The following is an 18,962-nucleotide window of genomic DNA, read 5'->3' on the forward strand; positions in this document are numbered from 1 at the left end:
CTTTGGGATAACTTCATATGTTCTCATAGAACTTATTCTTAAAGGATTACAGATGACACAGCAAGGTATAGTGTGTCTTCTGTACTGCACTAATGATGTTTAGAATGATGCTTCTAACCAATCTTTTTCCAAAGAATTAACCATATTTTGACAGGATTTCTATAACTTTATATCCTGAATGAAGGTGCATTGCACTAATGATACTTTATGAGGTATATTCTGACTAAGATACTCCTTTATGGAGGCATAGAGATTGTGAATGTTTACTTGCTACATTTTGTTACATAAACATGTTTAAGACTAATGATGTCTAGCCTTATATGATATTTTAAGAGTTTGCAACCATAAGCATATATTATAATGTAAATAAATGTGTTTTTATTATACTTATAGTCTTGTCCAGTATTATAAATTTATTGGTGTGTTCAAGAAATGTTCTAGGAACCATAACAAGTTTCTGGGAACCGTTGATTCCGGTCTAGTGGTGTCCACTGAATAAGATAACATATTCCTTCTCAGGAAGGGGTCCTTTCTAAGAGTGTAGGCACTTAACGGCCCGAACCACGACAATCATAGAATCAGCATTGCTGACAGATGGCCATCTAACCTCTTCTTAAAAACCTCCACGGAAGGAGAGCTCACCACCTCCCAAGGAAGCCTGTTCCACCGAGGAACCGCTCTAACTGTTAGAAAACTCTTCCTAATGTCTAGACGGAAACTCTTTTGATTTAATTTCAATGGTTCTGGTCCAATGGTTCTGAGGCAACTAAAAACAACTCAGCACCATCCTCTATATCAGTGGTTCTCAACCTGGGGCCATATGACCCCCCAGGGGCCCCTGGGATATTCCAAGGGGGCCACAGGTAAAAATTGTGTAAATGGGGGGCCACAGCAGGAGACTAGGGGGCCCCTGGGGGGTCAGAAGTGAGAAGTGAAGAAAACAGAGAAATGACCAAAAAAAAAGAACACAGAAAAGAAAACAGAAAACAGAAAAGTGAAGAAAATAGAAAACAGTGGTAGAGGCTTTGTTCTCCCTTGTATGTGAACACTGTTGTTTATTAGAGTGTTGTATTCCCTTTTTGTGGGGTATTTTTTGTAAATTTCAGTTTCCCAATAAGAACTTCATGTGTGCATTTTGTGTGGCTGGTTATGCTTCTTTGTTCCTTGGCTATTTACCAACAAAACATTTAAATAGCTACCTTTCTACCAGTAGGACAGGGGGGCCACAGGACGGACACAAGGTTGGAAGGGGGCCAAAGTCGGAAAAAGGTTGAGAATCGCTGCTCTATATGACAGCCCTTCAAGTACTTGAAAATGGTTATCATATCACTTCTCAGTCTTCTCCTCTTCAGGCTAACTATCAGCTGAAATGGAAACGAAAATGATTCTGTTCTTAAATATCATTTCCATGAGGGTGAAAATGCATGGTTGCTTTATCCTCCTTTAATCCCTGTTTTAGCCAGGATCGAACGCACATTGGGCAAAACGCATGCGTTCGATCCTGGCTGAATCCTGGCTGAAACAGGGATTAAAGGAGGATAAAACAACCATGTGTATGTAAAGCAGGGATGGTGGAACTCCAGTCCTACATACATGTTCTATTTGCAGGCTTAGAAATTACCTCTGTTGCTGTAGTTGTGCGTATCCATAAAGGACAAGCCCAACCTCTCGTCTTCCTGCAACGTACTCTGGTCAGTAAAGCTCCGATCGATCGCGCTCATCATGTGCGTCTTCTCATTGCGGTAATTGATGGTAGCTTTGGTCATGTTGACAGGTTTCCTAAATTCAAAGTAAAAAAAAAATAAGGGGAGCTGACACATTTGACGTTAACAGATCATTTAGGCACTTCTTTACAAGTAGATGTCTGAAGGGGAAAGAAAATGAAAAGGGGGGAAAGTGACTCGTCGGCATATTTTGCAGAGGCAACTTCCTACGTTGCCATGGACACCCTTTTTTATAGTAGGCATTCAGCCGCCTGATTGGTCCAAGCACATTGACAGTGTTAATAGCCTCAAAAGTGGATGAGCTGCCATGCATTCTCCAACCAAGCTGAGCTTAGTTTGTAAATCAGCTTTATTTTATGGGGAGGGGCTGTGGCTCAGTGGTAGAGCATCTGCTTGGCATGCAGAAGGTCCCAGGTTCAATCCCTGGTATCTCTAGTTAAAGGGACTAGGCAAGTAGGTGATGTGAAAGACCTCTGCCTGAGACCCTGGAGAGCCGCTGCTGGTCTGAGTAGACAATACTGACCTCGATGGACCAACGGTCTGATTCAGTATAAGGCAGCTTCATGTGTTCATGTGTTCACCCCCCACCATTCTCAAGTTTATCTGCTCGAGTCTTCCATAATGGAAGCATCTAACAGTGCATCTAAAAAAAATGGGCTTAGACTGGAGTAACTCTCCATAGAAGTGCACTGTAAAACAGTGCTCATCAGTCCATGGGCCTGAACTAGGGTTGCCAACCTCCAGGTAATGGAGGAGAAAATAGACACCACTGTACAATTATCAAAAGATTTAGAGGCTAGTACAGGAGCGAAACACTACATAAACAAAGGGCAAATAGATTTATAAATAGCTACGTGCAATTACATACAATATGAGACATTATATACACAAAAAGACCTACAAGAAGTCATACATAAATATTCATATTTTTAAATGTCCAAAACCGAGGTACAAAGTCTTCTAAACCTCCAGGTAATAGCTGGAGATATCCTGCTACTACAACTGATCTCCAGCCTATAGAGATCAGTTCATCTGGAGAAAATGGCCACTTGGACTGTTGACTGTTCCACCAGGTTGGGGCCAGGGTTGAAAAAGCCCTGGCCCTTGTCGAGGATTGTTGTCCATAGAGCATAGAGCTCTCTGTTCTTATCATCCCTGCTTTAGCTTTGGAATAGCACGATGTCCAGGGGTAGGGTTGCCAACCTTGAACAGACATTAAGCTAACTGGCCTTAATTTCCTGGGTCCCCCACCCCCCGAGACCTTTTTTTATAAATGGGTGTTACATTGGCCATTCTCCAGTCCTCTGGTACAGAAGTGGATCTAAGGGACATGTTACATATCATTGTGAGTTCAGCAATTTCCCATTTGAGTTCTTGAAGAACTAGTTAGTTTGCAGTTTGTCTAGACATTCTAGGACTTCCTGCCTTGTTACCATTATTTGGCCCAGTTCCTCATTCTCCCCTCCCTAAAACCTTTGTTCAGGAGAAGGAATCTGCCTTAAATTTTCAACAGTGAAGACGGATGAGAAGAATTCATTTAGTTACTCAGCAATCGCTTCATCCTGCCTTAGTGTTCCTTTACTCCCATTGTCATCCAATGGTCCAACCGCTTCCCTAGTTGGTTTCCTACTCCTAACATACTTAAAGAATTTCTTATTGTTGGTCTTGATGTGTTTAGCAATATTTCCCTCAAAATCTTTTTTCGCATCTCTAATTGTTTGCTTGCATTTCCTTTGTGCAAGATATTGCTTCTCCCTGCTTCATTTCTTCAGCGTTATGACTGAACCATCGTTTTCTCTCTGCAGGCTCTCACTGTAATTGGTTGCTAGGTTTAAAAATCAGCACGGCTTCTGTGACTTTTTGTTTAATTATCTGCATTTTATTGCTGCTTTTAATGATTTTTATGGCCGATTGATTTTATGCTATTTGGCTTTATTGTTCCATTTTATTTGTTTTATCATTTTAATGGATGTTGTCAGTTGGCTCAGAGATGTTTTGTTGAGGATTCTGGGTCAAAAGAGTTCAGATAAGGAAGCAAAATGGCAATAGAGCTTAGCCTATGAAGCAAGTATGCAGATCTGCTCAGAAATGCTTCTACGCTGCAGAAAGAAATGCCGTTTTGGGGATTACAGTAACTTTTTTAAAAAAATGCAGCCTGTTTCTTCCTCCTGGTTTTATTTTTCCTCTGGCTTATCAAATATTGTTCTCCTTTTGCCTTAGATCAGCTGGAAATGAATATTCCCCAAAGGAAAATGATAGCGACAGTGACCTTTCTTTAATAGAAAACTTAATTTCCAACCAAACATCATTCTTCACTCACTCTTAATTGGCATTCTGGCAGATCTGCAGTGAATAAATGTATGATTTAGGGTCCCTGCCTGAAGATTTTAGCTGCTATCCCGCGCAGAATAATCCCACGCATCTTCAGGCCCACTCAGTCGACAGACAACGTTTCGAAGATCAGACTGGAATATGCAGCCATGGATCTCCTTGTAATGCTGCACTTAAATCTGTTCGATGTTATTGATTAGTCTCCCAATGTGATTTTAAGCGCCGGACTCTTACCATCAAACAAGCCCTTCAGTTATGTACTAACACAGAGACAATTCTGCATAATGTGCTGCCCATTTTCCCTGCCAACAAAAGCCCCCAAATAGCTTTGTGTTACTATTCCTTTGACCCAGTCGTTCAGACGGAAGGTGTCAAAGAAGGATGAACCTTCCCTCCTTCAATTCTTTCTTATATTTGTTTACATTTGTTGATGGCTTCAGATTTCCATTTGGGTAGATTCCATTGAGAAGAGGTGGAATGGTGCTTCAACTTACTAAGAAAGCTCCCAGTAGATTGCTGTGTCAGAAGTCTGCCGGGGCATAGAAGGAAGCTGAGTGGCCTCATGATGGTATAGCTTTACTCTGCTCTGGTTCAACCACACCTAGAGTACTGTGTTGTTTTGGGCACCACAATTTAAGAAGGATGTAGACAAGCTGGAATGTATCCAGAGGAGGGCAACAAAGATAATGAGGGGTCTGGAGACCAAGTCCTATGAGGAAAGGTTGAAGGAGCTGGGTATGTTTAGCCTGAAGAAGAGAAGACTGAGAGGGGATATGATAACCATCTTCAAGTACTTGAAGGGCTGTCACATAGAGGATGGTGCCGAGTTGTTTTCTGTTGCCCCAGAAAGTTGGACCAGAACCAACGGGTTGAAATCAAATCAAAAGAGTTTCCATCTAGACATTAGGAAGAATTTTCTAACAGTGACAGTGGTTCCTCAATGGAACAGGCTTTCTCGGGAGGTGGTAGGCTCTCCTTCCCTGGAGGTTTTTAAGCAGAGGCTAGATGGCCATGTGTCAGCAATGCTGATTCTATGACCTTAGGCAGATGATGAGAGGGAGGGCATCTTGGCCATCTTCTGTGCATGGAGTATGGGTCACAGGGGGTGTGGGGGGGAAGTAGTTGTGAATTTCCTGCATTGTGTAGGGGGTTGGACTAGATGACCCTGTTGGTCCCAACTCTATGATTCTATTCTATGACTAAGTTTATCTTCCCCTGGCTTAGCAGGCATCCTGACCATTCAGATCCAGGGAATGCTAGAATGTTGCTTATAGATGAAAAGTCACAGGTTACCGCAGGAACGGCAAAGTTTTGTGCAGCAGCCTGTAGAATCCGCCAGGCACTGTTGAGAATGCCGGTATGCCAACAACCTTAATGCGTAGTATGAATAGCTTATAACAGTTGTGCAAAGAACTATTTTACAGCTTGTGTAAACCTGTGGTTAGAGTGTAATACTAAGGTTTTCTGGCGGTAAATTGTGAAGAACCGTGCTGGTCTAAGACTGTTTTAATAAATTTGATTGACTAGGGGTGTGCATTCGGCTAAAGCTGAACCAACCCCCTCCCTGGAAAATACCTTTTCAGTATTTGGTGGGGGGGGGGTTACTAGTAAAAATTGGCGAAAATTAAAGGGAGCCGAAAAAGCGGGTCACAACTAATGCTGATTTTTTTGGCATTATTCAGGAACACTTTGACCCATCACCATTTCCCCCTCACTTACCACGCCGCCTGCCAGCTCTGACCTCCAAGTGGAGGTTGGACCCGGCAAGCAGTGGGGATCTGAACGCCCTAGCAGAGCAGAACTGAATGCCTTGTGCCATGTATGTTTCAGGTTAAAGTTTAATAAACCCAAAATTTTTCAATTTTTTTGAAAAAGCTGAATCCATTATATTTGGCTTTTTAAGTTTTTTGAACATTTCCGGGTTTATTAAACCAAACCTGAAAAATAGTGGAGAAAAGGTGTACAGCCCTACCCATGCCATTAGGAATGCTGCATAGTCTACTAAGCTCAGACCTGGGGCATGGCAACAGGTGTAGGCTATTGGACAAGACTATACTCATTTCCACTGTTGTAAAAGTCCAGGTTCAAGCTGAAAGACCTTGAGGCACTCCCAGCAACTCATAGACCTGTTGACAGCATGCTCCAGGGCTGTTTTAACATCCCAATGGGTCCCTGTCATTGTGTACACATATCCAGTGCAGACAGACTCAATGAGGAGACTCAGTGAGGGGGCTACTCTCTGTCTCCATCTACCCATGCCCCCAAGCCAGAGTCAACGGAGTGGTAAGCATGAGGTCACCAAAGTGCTGACCACCTTAAAGATGGTCAGCCCTTTGGTGACCCCATGTGCCAGCCATCCTACAGATCCACAGCTAGTGACCAAAAGGCAACCCTTGCTGAGCCTGTTGCCAGGGAGGCACACAGGAACTCAAGGCCTCGCACCAGGAACATGTGTGGTATGCACAGGATGAGCAGGATATGCCCTCCAACAGGGCTTCAGGCAGATGGAGAGAAAGCGGGGCAGGAGGAGGAAACAACAAATTAGGTGCTGTGGAACACAGGCAGGACAGTGCTGCAGTCGTTTGTGGGCATCCTAGAAGCAACTGGTTGGCCACTGTGTGAACAGACTGCTGGACTTGATGGGCCTCGGTCTGATCCAGCTTGGCTTTTCTTATGTTCTTACATTCTTATGCCCTAACACTTTGAGTCTGAGGCCAAAGGTGCAGGTACCAAAGAGTGCAACATCAAACCACCAACTGGTATAGTCTCCTGCCTTTCACCTCTGCAGAAAAATACCCATATTTACCCTAATCCTGCTAGGGGCATGACAATTGTATTGGGTTTATAAGCAATTTATATGGTATTTGTATGTACCATGTCATGTGTGCTATAATATATGCATAATCTATGACACAGATGTATTGAGGCTCAATTAATTTCAAAAAATGTGTGGATTACTACAGGGGGAAAATGGAAACAGACAGTGTCATAAAAATAAATAACCATGGGTGAGGGACAAGTGAAACATTTCAGTTTCACTTGTCCCTTACCCATGGTTATTAATGTTTATGAATAATTCATTCATTTCATTTGGCATTATTCAGAGCCGCTTCATTCCATTTCGGGGTGGGGGAGAGGGAGTGAAAATAGTGAGGATGAGAAATTTTAAATCTTTTCTAATATAAAACTAGAAGCCAAAATACCATTATCTTAAAATGAGGGAGGGCCAATTCATACATGACAAAGTCCTCCCTGTTAACCAGATGTGCTCTAGGAGATCTGTGCTTTGAGTTTAATTCCCAGGTGAGCCAGGACCCAATTTCAGGCAGGACAGTGATGTCTGGGAAGATGGGACTTAAGTGCCCTACCCATACTGTTTTCTTGATTTTAAATAGCCTTGGGTTACATGTTCTGATCAGCTAAAGGTAGGTTTTTCCAGTGGGCAAACAGTGGCTTCCTGGGGCCATTTCAGGCCAGGGAACATAAGAAAGGCCATGCTGGATCAGTTGGCAGCCATCACCGCATCCTGGGGCAGGGAGTTCTACAATTTAACTATGCATTGTGTGAAGACATACTTCCTTTTATCTGTTCTGCTTCAGCAGATGACCCCGTGTTCTAGTATTACGAGAGAGGGAGAAAAGCTTCTCTCCATCCACTCTCTCCATACCATGCATCATTTTATAGATCTCTATCATGTCTTCCTTTAACCGCCTTCTTTCCAAGCTAAACAACCCTAAGAATTTTAACCGCTCCACATAGGGCAGTTGCTCTAGTCCCCTGATCGTTTCATGGATAGGAATGCATAGGAGTGAGGTTTAACCACCCTCTCTTCACACACCCCTTCCAAATTGGGCTTTCACAGAGCTGGGAATTGAGCACAGGACTCCCAAACACATCTGTTCAACCAGACTCATGAAGGACATGAAGATGTTGTAACAAGTGAATTGGCTGTTCTGGCGCAACCTATAAAGAGGGACTCCAGTCTATTGATTGGAATCAGGACTGCAGTGTTAGAGATTTACAGTGCAGTCCCACTAAGCCCACTGATTTCATCACATGTAGAACCGTGTAAATCTCCTTAGGACTGCACAGTTAGGGATGTTGTGATGCATCACAGATAGGCACTATCGTTTCATTGATGCTACACTTTTGATGTAGTTTTTGTATGCTAATTTTATTGGCTTGCATCCAAGGAAATGCACTTTCTCCTCACACAACAAGGTTTTCTACACCTCTATTCCCTCTGTAGCCCCCGGAGTCTGCCAGAAACCCCCCCAGAACGGCATACGAAGTAGTACCAGGCTTTTTTATTTATCTGCTTAAAATATTTATGTCCCATAACTCTCAACACATAGGCCCCTGAGGCAGCTTTCCATCTTGACAATCAAACAAGCTGTCAATAAAACAGAAGAACCAGCACTCAAACATTGAAACAGCAGCCTTAAAAATCATCTCTGGGAAACTCGCAGCAGTAAAATCAATTACGAAAACAATGCTGAGACAGTTCTAGCAGCCGGAACATTTGCAAGAATATTTCTGGCAGTTAGAATAGCAACGGGAGGGATTACCAAACTGACACTTCTCCCCTCCACCAGTCCCGAGGTGGAGAAAAGTTTTAACCTGTCAATGGCCTTTGAAGGGTTTAACCGTGTTTAGGGTTGCACTGCTAATCTTTCATAGGGTAGCTGTGCTGATTTGCAGCAGAACAGCTAGAGTCGAGTCCAGTAGCATCATAGAGACCAGCAAGATTTTCAAGGGATAAGCTTTCAAGAGTCAAAGCCGGTACGTGAGGAAGGGACCTGTGGCTTTCCAAAGCTTATACCCTAAAAAGCTTGTTGGCCTCTACGATGCTACTGGACTCTAATCTGTTAATCTTGATTCTCTCAGCAATAGATCTCCCCGGGCAAGAGAGTGGGGGAGCCACAATCAGATCTTTCCTATTTTTTTTTTATTTTTTTAAGTTATAAGCAGTACCAGCAATGGGTTTGGGGTAATTCAGTCAAGGGCAAGATATTTTGGGAAGGGGTGTTTAACCTTTCCCCATGCCATTTTTCCAATCTAAAATCCCTTCCTAAAATATAAACTGCTTGAAGAGATGCAGAAGATCCATAATTTATTTGTATTTGTTTATTTATTTGTTTGTTTTTATCCCACTCGTCCCCAAATGAGTTGGGCTCAGAGCAGCTAACAATATTCCATGCTGTTAAGTAAAACAACCATACAAGCCAATATAACAATATAAACTATAAAACCATAAATCAACCATACATCTAAAATACTTTAAAAAGATGGTGCCCCCCCGCCCAGTTTTTCCTTAGCAAAGGCGCACAAGCAGAAGGAATAGTCAGATAGACAGAGCAGAAATAACCAGCAGGGATCGTTTCCTGAGAGGGTCCGGCAAGGAGGCTAATCGATGTACAACCGTCACTGCCCTCAACCATAGGCCTGGTGGAACATCTCCATCTTACAGTCCCTGTGGAACGAAGTCAAATCCCATAGGGCCTGGGTCTCACTCAACAAAGAGTTCCACCAGGCTGATTCCAGGGCCGTACAAGCACTGGCTGTGGTTGAGGACAGCCAGATATGTCTTAGGGCAGGGAAGAAGAAGAGTTGGTTTTTATATGCTGATTTTCTCTACCTTTTTAAAAAGGAGAATCAATCTGGCTTACAATCTCCTTCCCTTCCTCTTCCTACAACAGACACCTTGTGAGGTAGGTGGGGCTGAGAGAGTTCAGAGAGAACTGTGACTAGCCCAAGGTCACCCAGCTGGCTTCATGTGGAGGAGTGGGAAACCAACCCAGTTCACCAGATTAGATTCCATCACTCATGTGGAGGAGAGGGGAATCAAACCTGGCTCTCCAGATTGGAAACCGCCACTCTTAACCACTACACCACATGGCACTCCTGGATCACCAGCAGATGGGATTTCAGCATTTTTATTTTAAAAATAAGCAAATCAGGCCTGAGTTATGATACTGGGGTGATGTTTTTAAACCCATGGACCAAGATTGATCTTGGTGCCCCAGCATGCAAAACACGGGTGCTCCCAATGGGCCACGAGCCCCTGCCAAGGGTTCTGGAAAGCTCTTGTGAATGCCCCAACATGTGTCAAAACAGGATCTCACTACGTTCCCATTTCACTCAGGTTTGAAAGATTTTCAGGCATGCAGTAAGGGCAACTTTGGAAGCATTCACAAAAGAGAATGCTACAAGGAACAAATGCCCAACAAAGCTGGTTTGGGTTTGCTTCAATGTATTTCAAGGGATTCTTTTGCTGATAAGCCCAAAGCACCTTGACATGTGCTGTTCTCCTGTGCCAAGACTGCCAGTCAACTGATAGGCTGTTGTGGGAATCAATTAGGTAGATGCTCAAGAAAAGAGTCGTAAGATCTTGGCACCAAACATAAACAACTGTTTTGAACATCTATCCACCTCTTCATCAGCTGGTCAGCTCAGCGGTTTAAACAAGCCAGATTCACTTAAGAACACAGGGTTCAGTTCTCCAGTGGCTATGAGTACATAAAGGTACAGAGTCAGCTCCCAGTATCTCTAGTTCAGACAACTCAGGCAGCAAAACTGGGGGTGGGTGGCCATCCAAGTAGACCACAGTGGGGTAGATTGGCCAAGACTGATAACTTTACCTTAATTACTGTCATATATCAAAGTAATCACAGCAAATGCTCTGGAAGTGTCCGGCTTTTCTTTTGCAGTTTGATCTTGAACTTAAGCAAGAGTGGGCCTTTAAAATCTGATTCAGTATCGAGCAACTTCACATGATCTTTGCTGACCTACTCTAGTCTCAGTTTACCTGCACTTTCATTGCCAATCCCCACTGTGTGTGTGTGTTATGCACCATTAAGTCATTTCTGACTTATAGTGACCCTATGAATTAATGATCTCCAAAATGTTCTATCATTAGCAGCCTTGTTCAGGTCATGCAAACTGAAGACCATGGCTCCCTTTATTGAGTCATTATTTCCCCATTCTTTAGATTGACGTTCAGTAATACAGCACATTTTTGCATGTCTCCCAAGGTCAATATCTGGCATCTCTAGTTAAAGGATAGGAAGCAGTTGGTTTGGGAAAGAACATGACCCCCCCACACACACACCTTAAAATGCAAGCATTTCTCATGCTTTCATGCATCATGCAACAGGTCCCAAACTGATCCAGTATAGTAAGATGGAAGGCCCAATTTAGGGATAAATGGGTTTTCCTGGTTCTCTTCCATCATTGATCTGAAAATCCACTCAGTGTGGAAAGTTCCGTTCATCCTTCATTCCACTTTAATCAGGAGAATTTCTACAATTAATTCCTGAAATGGAGGACATGAGGTCAGGCAGACTGCTTCAGCTTGCAATGTCTTCAGTTCATCAGCATTTTCCCCCTTTACATTACTGATACACAAGTATGTAGGGGAGGGGCCATGGCTCAATGGTAGAGCATCTGCTTGGCATGCAGAAGGTCCCAGGTTCAATCCCTGGCATCTCCAGTTAAAGAGGCCAGGCAAGTAGGTGATGTGAAAGTCCTCTGCCTGAGACCCTGGACAGCCGCTGACGGTCTGAGTAGACAATACTGACTTTGATGGACCAAGGGTCTGATTCAATATAAGGCAGCTTCATGTGACCATGTGAAGTATGCATTGATAAAACACTGCAGAAAAAAACAAATCAGATCACTCTGTTTCTGGTGTCTTGCAGAAAAAAACAAATCAGATCACTCTGTTTCTGGTGTCTTATCAAAGCACACAAACACAGGGCCAAACTACATGCTATATTTTTTTAACAAGTCAGGTCTGGGTTGCTTTGTGACTGCAGGGAAAGCAAGTTGGGTCAGGGAAACCCAGATTCCACTTGTTAAAAAACGTAATGTGTTGTTTGGCCCAAAGTGTTCCAAGGTAGGGACTGTGGCTCAGAGGCAGAGCATGTACTTTGCACATAGAAGGTCCCAGATTTAATTCCTGGCATCTCCATTTAGGACCTGCAGTTGAAGGTGTTGGGAAGGACCTTTCTCTCCCTAGAATCTTAAAGAGCCATTGCCAGTTAGACCGTCAGTATAAGGCAGATGAGTTCACGCCACAATGGAATCATATGTAAAATCACTTTGTTTACAGTTCTTTTATCAATGTGTACATGTGCATTGGTAAAACATATACTATCATATGTACACTTGACCAAGATTGCTGCTCTGCAGAATTTGCACACAAGTGCACATTGGTAACGTACAGATGGGGAAAGGACCTGCAGGAACTGGAAGAACCAAAATCTGCAAAGAACTGCACATGTACATAGCTCTGCACAATGTTCAGGGGTCGGGGTGTGTGTGAAATGAATCAATACATTGATGTATATCATATGTCAGAAATCTGGGGAGACATTTGCATTACAGACACATCCCCAGTCTGATTTCAATCAAGGGAATGTGGTAGCTATGTTCACTTTGGATATTTCTAGCTTCAATAAACACAGTCTTGGGTCCCGATTCCCTCGGGGTACAAACTCCTGTTTTGGGAGGAACAGCTACATATGATTTAAGAAGCACTTTTCCTATAAACCCAAAGAAATGCACTTTAACAGTGAATGGGAGAAGGAACAGAACTCACTGGAGCAGCAAACGGCCGAGCAAGCACGAGTGAAGGAGAATTACTTACGGGTAATAGGAATAGGAATAGTAGTTCCTCCTGGCAAGCGTGCAAACAAAGAGAAACAGCAGATATTGCATAAGCAGCTTTTTCTCAGCAATAATGAAGGGGAAGATGGGATCTCTGGAGTGGTATCAGGTCATGGTCCATGCAAGGGAAGAAGAGGGGAGTTGGAGACAGAGGGGAGGAAGGGGAAAAGGAACCGAGGAAGCAAGTGGCTGGAGATGGGAAACAGCTTTCTGACATGCTCGCTGCTGGCCTGAATACAAGCAAGGTTACCTGCTGAAGTAAAGCTTCAGGGCAAGGATGCCAAAGAGGTCTATTTCCTACCCATACCACTTCAAAGAACATCACACTTCAGGATCATTTCAGACAAATCCACAAAGAACCAAATGGAAACCACAGATCAGCTGCTCTAGATAGCTGGAGAGAGTGGAAGGAAAAGGCTCCAGCTGATGTGGGGGGCAGGCACCCTCTGAAAATGTGCAACCGAGATGGCTCTTACCTTTCAAACAAGAAGCTGTGGCTCAGTGGTAGAGCATCTGCTTGGAATGCAGAAGGTCTCAGGTTCAATCCCCAGCATCTCCAATTAAAAAGTATCAGGTAATAGATGATGGGAAAGGACACAGCATAGAGAGTGATGGTTCCATGCCTCCTGCCTCTCTCCTGCCTCTCTTTGCAGCAGGACAACAAAGTAAGACTCCTCAGTGGTAGAGGAGATTCCTCTATGACAGTGGGTCAGTGGTAGAGCATCTGCTTGGTATGCAGAAGGTCCCAGGTTCAATCCCTGGCATCTCCAGTCGAAAAGACCAGGTAGGAGGCAATGTGAAAGACCTCTGCCTGAGTCCCTGGAGAGCCACTGCCAGTCTGAGTAGACAATACTGACTGTGATAGACCAGTTGTCTGATTCAGTATAAGGCAGCTTCAATGTGTCCATGTGAGGTGGCGGAAAACATAAAATTAGGATGGCAGAACAGCAGTGAGTGGAAAATGCACGTGGAATTCATGGCTATTCCATGCTCGAGTTCTGTGATTTTTCTTCTAGCAAAGGAATTGCATGGGGGGGGGGGGGGTCCCAAAACCAAACTCAACCTACCAGCTTTCCAGCACAGAGGCAAAGAGGAATAGGTGGCTGACTTTGGGACAAGTCTATTTAGGGAAGCTCAAATCCTCCATCCTCAGAATAGCTATCTGGGTACAACAACGGCTTCGGCGATAACGTTGTAGAGCTAGTGGTCACCCAAGCTGTGCTATGGGGAGAATTAAACTCATATAAACTTGTACCTCAATATCAGCACAGAAAATAACCCTTACACTGCTTTTGATTTTTTTTATTCCTAAATATGACAGCCAGGATGTGGAATGGTATAATATAGCCCGATCTGGTCAGAACTCAGAAGCTAAGCAGGGTTGGTATTTGGATGAGAGACCACTGAGGAAGACTTTGCAGAGAAAGGCAATGGCAAAGCCACCTCTGTTTAATTGCACATGCACACACACACACATTGTCATCACAGTAATACAGCAATTCCCCTTTCCAAGCTATTCCTGGCTGCTGGAAGAAGGAGGTTGTAGTTATAAAGATGGAAATCCTTCTGTCAGCAGAAATTGTAGGCAGGATCCAACACATTAGGGATGCCTCCTCAGATATTTCCAGTCAAAATATAAATCTGAAAAGCGCCTTTTCAATTTTTAAAAATATATTTGGTTATCTAGACAATATTAAGAATTTTTCAGTGTACCGAAAATTGAGTCCTGAAAAAATCCTGAAATATTCATGAATATCTGAGAATATTCAGGGCCAACATTTTTAAGGCTCCCATGCATGTTTTTATTCAATTTTGCAGTGTGTCTGTAAAGACTCTACATTGCTGTATTACTTTATTCTGCCACAGCCTGTTCTCCAATGATTTGAAAGCCAAGATGAGTGCTTCTTCTGGTTAAACATCTGAGCAAAATCTGATTGATATCATCCATGTAAAATATACGGCAGCATCTGCTCTGTGTGAAATGGCAGGCTGGGCTCTACATGGCGCCTTAGCATTCATGCACATGCCTTTGCATCCATGTGCACTAGAGATAGGACACATCAGCCCCATACCCAGTTATTTCAGCACCAGAGACCCTGCAGAGGGAGCTGAAGCCTAAACAATGACAAATGAAACACACTAACAAGGCAAAAGGGGGGGATTAGAAACAGTGGGATTACCAGGCACAGTCATGAAAAAAAATCAGGACTGTCCCAAGGAAACAGGAACAACTGGAGTCGATGAATGCAGTTGTGCACTTACTCCTCAGTCAAGAATTGTGCATGTATGCATATGTGTATTAACTAATAAAAAGAAGAGTTGGTTTTTATATACCAACTTTCTCTACCATTTAAGGAAGAATCAAACTGGCTTACAATCACCGTCCCTTCCCCTCCCCACAACAGACACCATGTGAGGTAGGCGGGGCTGAGAGAGCTGTGACTGGCCCAAGGTCACCCAGCTGTCTTCATGTGTAGGAGTGGGGAAACCAACCTGAAGGGCTAATGCACTCACTGTTTGAAATGTTTATTGAGACGTTTCATTGATTCATGATCGCACCTTCCCCCCTCTCTTTGGTGGTGGAACCATTTCGCAGTCACTTAATCCACGTGGTTTCCAGAAACACTTATAAGGCGATCTTTTTCCTTTCTCCGTTTCCCAGACGGCTTCCCCTGATGTGTAGATAGCTTTAAGATGCTGTTTATTGCCCCGCCCCTCTGCCATCCACACCCACTGTGAAGCCCATGTCCCCTCCCCTTTCCCTCCGATGGCCATTTTCTGAGCCTTTTAAAAAAATAATAATAATGCACTTGGAGTAACGTTGGATTGTTCCTCTTCTTTTTAAAAAAGGGATTAGGATGTCAAGCATGGTGTTTAAAGCCTGCAAAGAAGCGACCCATTCTCCTGCCAGTCTCTTTTGTTTCTGTTGTTACGGAGGAGGCTGTACCTGTTGCTTTTGTTCTGGCCGCAGTAGAATGATTGTTTCAGTTTCTTCTCTCCCCCTCCCCCCCTCCGCCCCCGTTTTCCTCCCGGTGCAATATCCCCAAGGTAAGATGGGAATGATTTCCTGCTTTGAGCAGTCTTTTGTTCCTTTGAGTGTAGCTGTTAAAAAAATAAATCCTCAGGCACCTGACTGTGCCTAAAGTGAACTAAAAAAAAAGTTGCAGAGAAAGTTGGAGAGCCGTTATGCAAGCTCTCTGAGCAGGGATTCATCCAGGACAGGGGCTTTGCAGACACACCAGCAACTTTGTGCAGTGTTTATTATAATTAAATGACTTCTGTGAAGACTGTGGGACTGTAGTTTTCAAACGAAGGAGGCAGCAATGGGAGAGAGTTCCTTGCTTGGTCTTGCAGTCTCCCTCGCTCAACCCAGTACAAGTTCTGCCCGGCTTCTCACGCTGCTTGTCCCAATTTGTATGTGCTTGTGGACATTTTCATAGGGACAGTAGGGGGTCTGAGCAGAGATGCAGTCCCCAGGCTGCAGGCTGCCAGGGTGAAGTTTGCAAAAAATTAAAAAGGGAGGAAGGGGAGCTTGTCGCACATCCATGACATCATGAATTATGTGACACTCCCCGGGGGAAAGTGCAGACAGGCAGTTGTAAATACAGCGAAGAATTTAGCCAACGTGCGGGGGGGGGGGAATCTGACTGCGCAGCCAAGCCCCATAGTCCGACCACGCTAATAATTTGGAGTAAATTGATGGTGCAGTAATCCTCCTGGTTCACCAGATTAGTGTCCACTACTCATGTGGAGGAGTGGGGAATCAAACCCGGTTCTCCAGGTTAGAGTCCACCGCTCCAAACCAATGCCAGTAGTAGAGCTTGCCCCAGGAATACTGCTTGCTCCACGCAGGGTCAGTCTTCACAGACATGTTCCATTTCTGCCTATCTAGCAATCCTTACCTTCCTCCATGTGACTCAGGGTGGAGTACATGGGATCTTCCTTCCCCCATTTTTCCTCAAAACAACCACATGAGCAGAAAAGAGCTGGTGTGTATCCAGGAGAACACAATTCTCCTTGCATGTCTATGCAAAGCCTTTCTGTCATCCACCAACACACACAGGTACATTGTAATGTGTGGCAAGCACCTCTGTGTGGGGCAAATACAATATCCTCAATAGGGGTATGGGCCAAGGCTCTGTGGTAGAGCACGTAATTGGTACACAGAAGGTCCCAGGTTCAATCCCCGGCATCTCCAGTTAAAAGGACCAGGCAGAAAGTGATGACAAAGACCTCTGCCTGACACCCTGGAGAGCCATTGCCAGTGTGAGCAGACAACACTGACCTCGATCGACCGATGGTCTGATTCAGTGTAAGGCAGCTTCATGTGATAGTTTCCATACTGGAGGACAGCTGGGAGAACTAAGTAATAGCTGTGAACTTGTTTGAGCATCTCGTTGAGTCCTAAAATATGGCCAAGGGCCATGTATCCTCTTGTAGCACAAATCCAGAGAGCTACACCAAGACTTTAATGATTTGACCTATTTCGTTGGCTAAAAAGCTCTCAGAGTCAAACGAAGCATCAAGTCAGTGAAGCTCTGGTGATGTATCTTGTCTCATTTGCAATTCCATCCTACATCCTTTCATTGCCAGGCTAATAACCTCCTTGGCTTACACTGATGTCAGATATCTGAGGAGAGGGCCGACAATTCTCGCTCATTTTCCTTCTTTGTTGTGTTTTGAAAAGTATATCCCATCCCTATCCCAAGCATTGAAAGCTGATAGGAAAAAAGATTCCTTCAAAATGTGGTGGTGGAGGAGAGTGTTATGGATACCGTGGACTGCCCCCCCCCTAAAAAAACAAAAACAAATCAGAGGGTTATAGATCAAATCAAGCCTGAACTGACCCTAGAAGCTAAAATGACTAAACCGAGGCTGCCGTACTTTGGTCACATTACGAGAAGACAAGAGTCACTGGAAAAGACAGTTGTGCTAGGAAAAGTTTAGGGCAGCAGGAAAAGAGGAAGAACCAACAAGAGATGGATTGACTCAATACAGGAAGCCATGGCCCTCAATTTGCAAGATCTGAGCCAGGCTGTTAAGGACAGGACGTTTTGGAGGACATTGATTCATAGGGTCACCATAAGTCAGAAGCAACTTGATGGCACTTCACACACACACACACACGTCCCAAGCATTACTATGGCTTAGGGTTCCTCCACCAATACACTGTTGTTGTTGGGGGGGGGACAAATTGTGTGAATCTTTTTTTTTTAAGACAGTGGTCTGGATCCTTTGCACCACCAGTATATTTGCATTTGTGAAATGGCACCTTCCTACATTGGTCTGCTATAATCCTGCATGCCCTGCTTCTGTATTGAGGGGGGGGGTGTCTGGCGGACTTCCAAGTACAGGGTGAGGGGCCTGTAATGGGAGAGTGGAATTAGCAGAACAGTGGGGTATAAAAACCAACTCTACTTTTTCACACGCTATCCTTTCAAACCCATACATGACAGCAATTTTCTTACCAAGGACCGATACATATGGGTACAACACATAAGAGTTTAACAGTAGCCATGCTGAATTAGACCACTAATTGGGGAGGCACTGTGGCTCCGTTTGTAGAGCATCTGCTTGACATGCAGAAGGTCCCAGGTTCAAAGCCTGGCATCCCCAATTACAACGACTAGGCAAGTAGGTGACGTGAAAGGCCTCTGCCAGCCTTAGTAGACAATACTGACTTTGATGGACCAAGGGTCTGATTCAGTATAAGGCAGCTTCATGTGTTCATATGAGGCCTATGCTTATGTGTCACTGTTTGGGGATGGGTGTGTATGAGGACGTTTAGATCTAGGACAGGGACTAAACCAGCAATCTGCAACTTGAGCTGCCCCATGCTGAGTCAGACTTTCTGTCCATCTAGCTCAGTATTGTCTGCTGTGATAGGCAGGCCCTTTCTCATTACCTTCTACCTGGATTGATGGAGAGGTCCATCCATCGCTACTAGCTGTGGTGAGTAAAGGGGACCTCAATATTCAGAGGCCATGGAACCCAGGACTAGAAGACAACATCAGGACTTGGTTTCTATGCCCTGTTTTGTTGGCCTTCCACGGCAACTCTTTTGGTTGTTGCGTGAAATGTGATATTGAACTAGATGGACCGCTAGTCTGACCCAGCAGGGATCTTTTTATATTCTTATGTTGTTATCGGAGAGCCAGCATGGTGTAGTGGTTAGGAGCGGTGGGCCCTTCGTGTGTTCATGTGTTCACTGGTCAGACCCAGCAGGGGTCTCGTAAT

At 44.2% G+C, this 18,962-nt stretch overlaps 1 protein-coding gene across 8 annotated transcripts in view; it reads right to left on the reverse strand.

The window, feature by feature from the left end:
* PTPRU (protein tyrosine phosphatase receptor type U) overlaps positions 1–18,962 on the reverse strand; it is a 444,404-nt gene that overhangs the window by 89,036 nt on the left and 336,406 nt on the right. For 4 of the 8 annotated variants that reach the window (XM_056846266.1, XM_056846265.1, XM_056846264.1 and 1 more), the window contains exons 15-16: positions 12,706–12,735; positions 1,622–1,779 (exon numbers count right to left, since the gene is read on the reverse strand). In XM_056846266.1, the coding sequence (XP_056702244.1) occupies positions 1,622–1,779; positions 12,706–12,735 (188 nt within the window). The remainder of the gene's footprint in view (positions 1–1,621; positions 1,780–12,705; positions 12,736–18,962) is intronic. The other 4 variants (XM_056846270.1, XM_056846269.1, XM_056846268.1 and 1 more) reach the window with 1 other exon arrangement.

The sequence above is a fragment of the Euleptes europaea genome, chromosome 3 (assembly GCF_029931775.1).
Source record: "Euleptes europaea isolate rEulEur1 chromosome 3, rEulEur1.hap1, whole genome shotgun sequence".
In the NCBI taxonomy this organism is placed as follows: Eukaryota; Metazoa; Chordata; class Lepidosauria; order Squamata; family Sphaerodactylidae; genus Euleptes; species Euleptes europaea.